This window comes from Vidua chalybeata, chromosome 17 (genome assembly GCF_026979565.1).
Source record: "Vidua chalybeata isolate OUT-0048 chromosome 17, bVidCha1 merged haplotype, whole genome shotgun sequence".
Lineage (NCBI taxonomy): Eukaryota > Metazoa > Chordata > Aves > Passeriformes > Viduidae > Vidua > Vidua chalybeata.
In genome coordinates this window covers 6953890-6962729 of record NC_071546.1, presented here as the reverse complement: position 1 = coordinate 6962729, position 8840 = coordinate 6953890, and the positions used below count along the sequence as shown (strand labels likewise).

At 62.0% G+C, this 8840-nt stretch overlaps 1 protein-coding gene across 3 annotated transcripts; it reads left to right on the top strand.

The window, feature by feature from the left end:
• Positions 1 to 1655: 1655 nt before the first annotated feature.
• CD40 (CD40 molecule) lies at positions 1656 to 7261 on the top strand. 3 transcript variants are annotated; one of them, XM_053958345.1, is made up of 9 exons: positions 1656 to 1734; positions 2968 to 3049; positions 3616 to 3741; positions 3831 to 3974; positions 4200 to 4299; positions 5226 to 5287; positions 5534 to 5632; positions 6058 to 6083; positions 6387 to 7252. In XM_053958345.1, exons 1-9 carry the CDS (start codon positions 1687 to 1689, stop codon positions 6540 to 6542), a joined length of 843 nt encoding a protein of 280 aa, XP_053814320.1. In that variant the 5' UTR covers positions 1656 to 1686; the 3' UTR covers positions 6543 to 7252. The 3 variants fall into 3 exon arrangements, with proteins under 3 accessions (XP_053814320.1, XP_053814319.1, XP_053814318.1); XM_053958344.1 differs by lacking the exon at positions 1656 to 1734 and adding an exon at positions 2623 to 2890 and having other exon boundaries at positions 6465 to 7261; XM_053958343.1 differs by lacking the exon at positions 1656 to 1734 and adding an exon at positions 2627 to 2890 and having other exon boundaries at positions 6387 to 7255.
• The last annotated feature ends 1579 nt before the right edge of the window (positions 7262 to 8840 follow it).

Sequence of the window (8840 nt, the reverse complement as noted above, 5' to 3'; positions counted from 1 at the left end):
ATCAGACAGGGATCGGGACCGGGACTGGGGTCAGACTGGGACAGGGACCGGGATCGGGATCAGACTGGGACAGAGACCGGGATCAGGATCAGACAGGGATCGGGATCGGGACTGGGATCGGGATCAGACTGGGACTGGGACAGGGACCGGGATCGGGATCGGGGTCAGACAGTGACAGGGACCGGGATCAGGGTCAGATTGGGACAGGGACAGGGGTCGGGATCAGACTGCTGCTGAGACAGGAGTAGGAGTCGGGATCAGACAGGGACCGGATGGGGCTTTGGAACGGGACCGAGACTGGTGTCAGGATCGGGACCGGGGTGGGGATCAGAACCAGGACAAGTTCTGAGACTTGGACCGCGATCGGGATCAGACCGAGACCAGGACCGGAGTGTCCCTGCTCCGTTCAAGGGGCGGCGTCCCCGTGCTGCGCCCCTAGCCCCGGCGCCGCCCCGAGCAGCAGCTGCCCCGGTACTCTGCCCCGCTGTGCGGTAGCGGGACCGGGGGCTCTCGAAGGGGCTCCTGCCGAGCGGGAGCACCGGCCCCCGCTGCCGCCCGGGACCGGGAGCAAGGGGCGCTCACAGCCCGTGGCCACAGGAGACCCTGCTCAGGCAGTGCCCGGCGCCGCGGGGATTTCCCAGGCCAGGCCCACGGGAGTCGGGCCCAGAAATCCCCTTCTCTCCGCAGCCGCTCCCTTTGCCCTCTAGATTCCCCAGGGACCCTTCGTGCTCCCGAGTGAGTCAGTTCTGGGAATTGACATTGGGCCGGGGAATCCAGAGCGCTCGGTTCCCAATTCTCGCTGCCCGCGGGGAGCACGCTGCCCTTCTCCCGGGAGCAGCTGTGACCTGGCGATGGCCGATTGTGGCCACCAGCCTCCGGCTGGGGCCGAGGCCGTGACCGGGCAGGCGGCTGCTGCGGTGTGTCCTCTCGGGCATCGCGGCAGTGTGGGCAGTGTGGCGGCAGTGCTGTAAGTGACCGGGACACCGAGAGGCGCTGAGGAGCCACCGTTCGCTGCCCAGCCACCGCAATGCCAAGGGAAGTGCAGGGAACGTCTCCGGAGCGGGCAGGGATCCTGGAAATTCCTTGGCGGTTGCTGGGAACCCCTTTGGGGAACTGAGACGAAGGTACATTAACGTCACAGCACTGTTGCCCCTTCCCCTTTCAGGACTGACGTGTTTGCGGGACAGTCCGCACAGGCCAGGGCTCTTGGCGGCTGTGGGGGCTCTCCAGGGCTGCAGCCAGAGGGGCTCTCCCTGACCACAGCCGTGGGGGCTCTCCAGGGCGACAGCTCAGGGGCTCTTAAAGGCTAAATTAAAAAAAAAACAAAAAAACAAACAAAAAAAAACAACCAAAAACTCTCTGAGCTGCTGTTGGAAAGAAGAAGTGAAACCTGGAGCTCCTGGGGGGGGGGGGGGGGGCGGGGGGCTGCACAGGCGCTCCCCTCTTCTCTCCTTCCCGCGGACCGCGGCCGACCCCTGCCCCTGCCCCTGCTCCTGTCTGCAGCCGTGACTCCGGGCCGGGGGCTCCCGGCGGTGGCAGCGCGGGGCTCGGAGGGGCCGGCCGGGAGCTGTCCCCAGCCGGGGCTGGCGGGGAAGCCCCGGGCAGAGCGGCCCAACGCCCCTTCCTGGGCGGGAACGGACCGAGGCGTTCTTAGGAGGGCGGCGGCGGCGGACGGGGCGCAGCGCCATGAACCGGCTGGGGCTTTTGGGACTGCTCTGCGCGGCACTGCTGGGCGTGAGTGGGGCCGGGATCGGGCCATGGAGCGGGACAGGGGCAGAGGCGGAGGGGATCCCTCCATCTTTGTGTCTGGCTGGGCTTTCCGGGAAGGGGCACGCTCCGGCCGCTCCGGCCCGTCCCCTCGGCGCAGCCGCCCCCTCCGGGGAGCTCCGGGGCTGTGCGCGGGCGGCGTCAGCGGGACCCGGCGGCGCTGCCGCGTCGGGTCTGTCGGTCCGCTCTCCCGGGACCCAGCCAGGGCGGAGGAGTTGTCTGGGCTGCCTGGTATCATCTCCAGGTCTTCTACCCACGCGCTTTCGCTTTCCTTCGATGGCGCGGGCCCGGCAGCCCAACCCGCCCTGCGCTAGCCCGGGGGTCCCGCACGGGCAGGGACGGGCAGCGGCGAGCCCCGGGAGCCTCGGCCGGGACCCCCAGTCGGGCGGGACGCTGGAACCGGCTGCTGGCGCTTCTTGCGCTTCTCGATTGCATGTGGGCGGCTGGGACGGCCCCGCGGCCTCGTCGCTGTCCCCGCACCGGGACTGCTCGAGGTGCCCACGGGGGTGGGCTGCGCCCGGCTGTGCTGGGTGCTCGTATGGCACCCTCGGCCCGGCCCTCGCTCCCTCGCTCTCTGCCGGAGCCCCGTCCCGCTCCCCAGGATGGCCAGGCCAATCTGCCGGGATCTGCCGGACTACTGGGGATGGGCAGCGAGGGGCTGGCTCTGTGAGAGGAACGGGTGCTCTCTTGTACCCTGTCTTGCCCGAGAGCTCATTCCCTGCCTCCTTTTTCCCTTCCCTGTGCAGGTAGTCCCCTGCCAGGAGGAGCAAGGGCAGGCTCTGGCAAAGTTTGCATGGGTGATGTGTTTGACTGGGGTTTTCCTGTCCCTCAGGGACGGTGTGTCAGCCTTGGGAAGGGGCTGGCAGTGCTCTGGGCGTGAAAGCTTGGTGATCGCTGCTCCCTCTGTGAGGGACTGCAGTACTGTCGGCAGGGGCACAGGGTGATGTGCAATCACCTTATCGTAGGAAATCTGGGGAAATATGGAGCAACTCTGCCGGAATCACTGCCACCCCACTTCAAAGACAGCACTGATGGCATCAGGCAGCGTGGGTGGCTGATGTGGTCTGTGGTTAGTGGAGGTGTGGGAAGAGCGGTGCGAGGAAGCCCTCGTCTCAGGGTGCAGGTTAGCACACGAGTCTGTGGAAGCGCGGTGATGTGGGAGAGTTGGATATGAATTCACATATCCATTGTTTCTTCCAGTGCTGGGAACCTGGTGGTGCCTTTACATGCTTTGATAAGCAGTATATATACAAGGGCAGATGCTGCAACCGGTGTCGGCCAGGTATGGAAACCCTTTCCTAGGGACCTCACAACTGGGCTGTGCCAGGACCTGCTGCCTGGGCACAGCAGGGAAAGCTTCACTTGGTGTGATGGAGCCCCTTCACCTCACTGCCAGCAATGCTGACAGCCCTGTGTCATCTCAGTATAGAGCAACTGGGGCCTTGTGGGTGCTCTAAGAGACCCCTTACACCTCACCAAATGTGCCACAGCTCTCTTGGGACTGTTTGTGCTCTTGCAGCTACAGGACCCCATGGCAAAGGCAGCTTTGTGGGGAGAGTGTTGGCACTGGCACTAGCAAATTGTGATGGTGTTTGCCAGCTCCTGCTGTCACTGTCAGGTCATCTCCCAGTCCCTGGATGCTGGCGTGGCCCCACAGCCCTCCCTCCCCACCTGGCCCCTGCAGTGTTTGTGGTCATCAGGCTGACTCCTTCAGCCCTGCCTTCCATGCAGAATAGTGCAGCAGTCCCGGCATCCACAGCTGCCAGCCTTCCCCTGTCCTGCTGGTAGAGGTGCTGTCTGGAGAGAGGGAAAGCCCCCTTGCCCCTTCCTCACCAGCCTCTATTGCAGGGGAAAAGCTGGTCTCTGAGTGCAATAAAACAGAAGACTCTGTCTGTGCCCCCTGTGAGAGTGGGCACTATCAGCCAAGCTGGACCAAGGAGAAGCACTGTGCTCCTCATGATATCTGTGAAGGCAGTAAGTGCTCCCTGTGACCACTGACCCCATCCTGGGGGGACTGGCTCCCCTGCTTGGTGTCTCACCTCGTCCATGCTCCCTCTGCCCAGATGCTGGCCTCATTGTGAAGATGCACGGAAATGCGACACACAACACGGTGTGCCAGTGCCGGGCTGGCACGCACTGCTCTGACATCAGCTGCCAGACCTGTGTGGAGAACCAGCCTTGCCAGCTTGGCTCTGGCTTCGTGGCAGGTAAATCTGACAAGCTATTCCCACTCAACAGGACTGATGCCCTGTCAGCGCTTGACCTCAGGGAATGGGGGTTCCCCCAGCATGGTGCCCCCTGGCAGGGATTTGGGAGAGCTGTGCCATTGCCACAGGGCATGCTGCACAGCTGGACTCTGCAGCCCCTTGTCCCCTCAGGCCCTCACCCCCCATAGCCCTACTGACCTTCCTGCCATATCTGCTCCTCTTCAGCCAAGGCCATAGACCGGATGTCATCCCCCTGTGAACCCTGTGCAGAAGGCACCTTCTCCAATGTCTCTTCTAAAACCGAGCCGTGCTACCCCTGGACAAGGTATTGTCTGAGTACAGACCATGTCCTTCCACCAGACCCAGTGAACACATCCTCTGCTGCCAGTTTTCTTGGTGGCTTTGGGGACTGGGCAGCTGGGCTGGTCTGTGAGTGACGTGGCATCTGGCTGGTGTAGGGCCAGAGTGAGAGGAACAGGGCTAGGAGCACGGTGCAGACCAGGGCAGCATTGGCTGAGGTCGAGGCAGACATTCAGGCACTTGTGTTTGTCCTTCACTATGTGCACAGACTGCTTGTCCCTTCAGGGGTGTCCAAGCTGTCATCCATGCTGGAAGTAAGGGATCAGAATCTATGGGGATGCCCTATGCCCTGTTCAGGTTCTCCCTCCCAGTGCTCTCTGTGGCTGTAGTCATCAGCCAAAGCACAAGCCCTCTCCATGGGGAGTTTGGCTTTGAGGATGCCATGAACTGGTAGGTCATCCCTGTCTTTAGAAAGCTGTTTGAGGGTTAATTGCAGTTCCTGGTAGAAACATGAGCCTTATTTCCAAGCTGAATTAGTCTTGCTTCAGCTGCCAGCCACTGGATTTCACTTTGCTTTTATCTGTGCCCAGAAATTACTTCCCCACAGAACCACTTGTAGCCTATCTTAGCTTTTCTGCCATAGCTACAATGCTCAAGCCCTGGGGGCTTCTCTGACCAGATAGGTCTGCTCCTTCCTGTGCCTTGTCCCTAAACTTGTTCCCATCCTCAGCAGTTTCAGCAACTCCAGGCCAAGTCCCAGGGTTGGTACCCTGCTGTGTACCTGCTAATCCCCTCATGCTGTGTCGGTGGGGGTCCCCCTGCTCGCCCTACTGGAGCTTGGCAGGCTTGGAGCAGGATGTGTTTTGGGGCAGCTCGGGTGCCTGTCCAGCCCCAACTATTCCCTGAGCTCGGGTTGCTGCTGTGGTTACATGGTCTTGTTCTTCCCGGCAGTTGTGAGGAAAAGGGGCTGGTGGTGAAGGTGAAAGGGACGAACTCCTCGGATGTGATCTGTGGTAAGTGCCTGGTGCCCAGGGCTGACCCAGTGCAAAGCAGAGAGCACCCCAGGGCTCCAGCTCCTGCAGCACTCAGAAGAGCTGGCCTCATGCATGGTGTTTTTGGGAGGGGAAGGTCTGAGTGCGTGGCCAGTGTGATGCCTTCCTGCCTCTCTGTCTCCATGAGGGATCCCTGTGGGGCTGGGGCATGACTCCGTGCCATGCGTGGTCCCGCGGGTGCCTCGCTGACCCTGTGTCCTCCTGCAGAGTCGAGCAGGCGCTCCTCGCTGTCGGTGCTGATCCCCATCGCAGCTGCAGTTGTCACATGCCTCGTGGGTGTCTGCATCTACTGCCTGGTGCACACAGGTGAGGGGCTAAAGCATGTGAACTGCTGCCTTGGCCGAGGGAGGGAGAACCTTAGCCAGAGGGGCCATAAAGGGCTGAGGGGTTGAGCCAGGGAGGACAGTGGCAGCTCTGCTGAGAGTGAGGAAGCTCCTCTGGGGACATCACCAGGACAGGGTTTGCTGAGTCCCACTCTGTGTTTGGGAGCAGGTGTGTTGGCACTGCTGCAGCCTGAGCTGGGCCAGCCCTTGCGTGACAGCACTGGTGCCCCATGAGTCCATTCTGACTCCTGCTGTGACCCCCAGCCTGGCAGTGGCAGCAGACATAATGTGAGCTGCAGGACCTGTGATGCAGCAGCACCAGCCCTGGCTCTGACCCTGGGAAGCTCCCTGCAGGGCAGGAGCACTTCCCCCTGAACATTGCCTTCTCTGTCCCTTCTTTCCATCCAGATTTCAGGCGGCGAGTGCCAAAGGAGGTGAGTCTACCTAGAGTCCCCTCCAGCAGTGGGTTGGGATCCCTCCTGGGCACAGCTGGGGTTGTGCCAGCAGCAGAGCAGGGGCTGTGGCTTTGCAATGCACGAGGGATGGGGGCTGAACTAGGCTGCCTGGCTGGGGCAGGACAAGGGCTGGGGCAACCTGAGGGTGCTGCTGGCAAGTGCTGAGCATTTGGGAGGGACCCGTACTCTGGCCTGCATGGGAGTATAGTAGGAGCCTGTAAAAGACATGGGTGCAGAGTGGGGGAATGTAGCTGCCTGCCCCTGACCCCTGCCCCTGTGCAGATAGAGGCTGGGGAGCCCGGAGAGAACCCAGATACCCAGCAGCCCATGGAGCAGGATGAGAATGTCTTGCCTGTGCAGGAGACCCTACTCAGGGGCCAGCCTGTGGCCCAGGAGGATGGCAAGGAGAGCCGCATGTCGGAGCAGGAGATGCTGTGAAGGCGCAGGGCACTGCCTCCGACAGGAGCACAGACTGGACAGCACCATAGACTGGACAGCACCATCTCCTCTGTCCCCTCTCCAGCTGGGGAGGAAATCTGGCATCTGGCCTGGCTGCAAATGATGTGATGCTGCTATGGACCATGGCACGACCACCCCACGGGAATACCACTACAACTCCTGGTCTGTTACTTGCACAGGGCTGCCCTTGTGGAGCAAGGCTTGGCTGCCCGCATAGGGACATGGAACAGAGCCCCATCCTGCTTCCTGCCCAGGTGATGCAATGACCTGTCTGGCTGCTCTCCTGCTGAGCTTTTGCAGAGCCCAGTGCCTCCCCTGGCCACAGCAGAGTGTCACTGCTGACAGGAAGACCCCAGCACAAAGCCCCGTCTCCCTGAGTGCTGGGGAAGCCAGGGCCGGGAAAGGGAGCTGCTACTGTGAGATCACTACGGCAGAGCTCAGTCTCCTGTCTGGGGTGCTGTGGAAGCGCTGCCCGTGCTGGAGCAGGGCGCGGTGGGTGCTGGCATCCGGACAGGGCACCCCGGCCCTTCCGTGCCGTGCAGCGCTGCCGGGCTCCGTGGGACGAAGAAAGGCAGGACCGGCGGGCCCGCAGCTCTGCCTGGGCCGGGGCTGGGGATCGCGGCGGCGGGGCCGGAGCGCAGCCACCGGCGTGCGGCGGCCGGGAGATGGTGCTGCGGGACCGGCGCGGGCTGCGCGGGGCGGGACCGGCACCGCCCGCCCCCGCCCCGTCCCGCGTACGCTCCGGGTGGGCGCGGGGGGCTCCGGCCCAGCGCGGGGCCCCCTTCCGCGGCTCCCCCGCACAGCCGCCCGTCCGTGCGGGAGCGGCCGCGCTCCGTCACCCTCCACCCACTGCTGGCGAGACCGTGTGATTAAACGTGCTTATCTGCCCCTGTGCGTGAGCAACCCCGAGCCCCTGCCGCCCACCGGCGCTCCCAGCTCTGATGTTCCGGGAAGGATGCTTTGGGAATGGGCGGGTTCTCCCAAGACAGAGGCTCCCAGAGCTGCCACCAGCTGTGCCGACCCCCACCGTGTCCCCAGGCCCTCCCCAGCACACCCTGGCTGGCCCCACTCCCGTGCATGCGCTTCCCCTGTGGCTGCCCTCACTGACCCCCACAGCAGGAGCTGCCCCAGCACAGCCATGCCCAGCCCGTGTCCCATGCCGGAGGAGACGGGGAATGTGGCCAGGGCTGCCTGCAGCAGGCAGCTCCGTGCCCCTCGCCTCACTGCTCTGGCAGTAAAGTGGGGTCTGTCGCGCTGCAGGGCAGCACTGTGGGGTGCTGTGGTGTAGCAGTGGGGTCACCACGGGCTCCAAAGCACTGGTGTGGGGCTGCAGTGGCACTGAGCCCACTGCAGGCTTTAGGTACTGGGAGCAGCCTCAGCCTGTGACCCACCACTATCTGAACACAGGCAGCACGACATGAGAAAGGCCATAAATCCCAGAGCAGGAGCAGCTGGAGCATGGAGCAACTTTGCCAGTACAGGCAGTGGCACATTATTTAAGGCTCCTCTTAAAACCTAATGTTAGGTTTAATAAGGGAGATAAAAACATGGCAGCAGCTTTCCCTCCTCTCAGGGCTTGGCAATCCCAGCAGTGCCAGTGGGATGGTCTCAGGCTGGGCAGCATTCCCTTGGCACTAGCCCAGAGAACACCCAGTTCCGGGGACAGATGTGATCCCGCTCCTGCTGGAGGAGAAGGTGTTATGTGGGCCCCAGATGCAACGTCTTTGGCCCCAAACATGAAGCCCCAGATGGTTTCCAAAGGACTGTCATCCCAGGTGGCAGGCTGAACTCTCTCGGGCCACCTCCCCACTTCCCCCAAGGCTGACCCTTCCCTGCTGGCATGCAGCATGCTCAGTGCCCACTCCCCCGTGTCAGACATGTACCATCTCATTAGCGCGTCTGTCCCCCAAAGTGAGAAGGGAGAGCGCGTGAGGCCTAATTGAATGTAACTAATTATTCACTCTGCAAATGCTCTGTTTAAATGGGATTGTGAGGGACAGAATTACTCATTCCGAAAAGGGGAGAGAAAAAGAGAAAGACAGAGATAAAACAAATAGAGGCGGATGCTGGAGCTGCAGCTTGCTCTCTCTCCCTAGAATACCAATTACCGGATGAAGTGATTGTATAAATCTTTACTGAGTGAACGGACTGTACTAGTCACTTACTCCTGTCCTCTTATTATGAGGAAGCAATGAAAAATCATCCCACTCTCCAGTCCAGTTAAGGGACTGTCCAGTCCCTGTCTTGGGCAATATCTCACCAGCTAGAGAGCTCGTC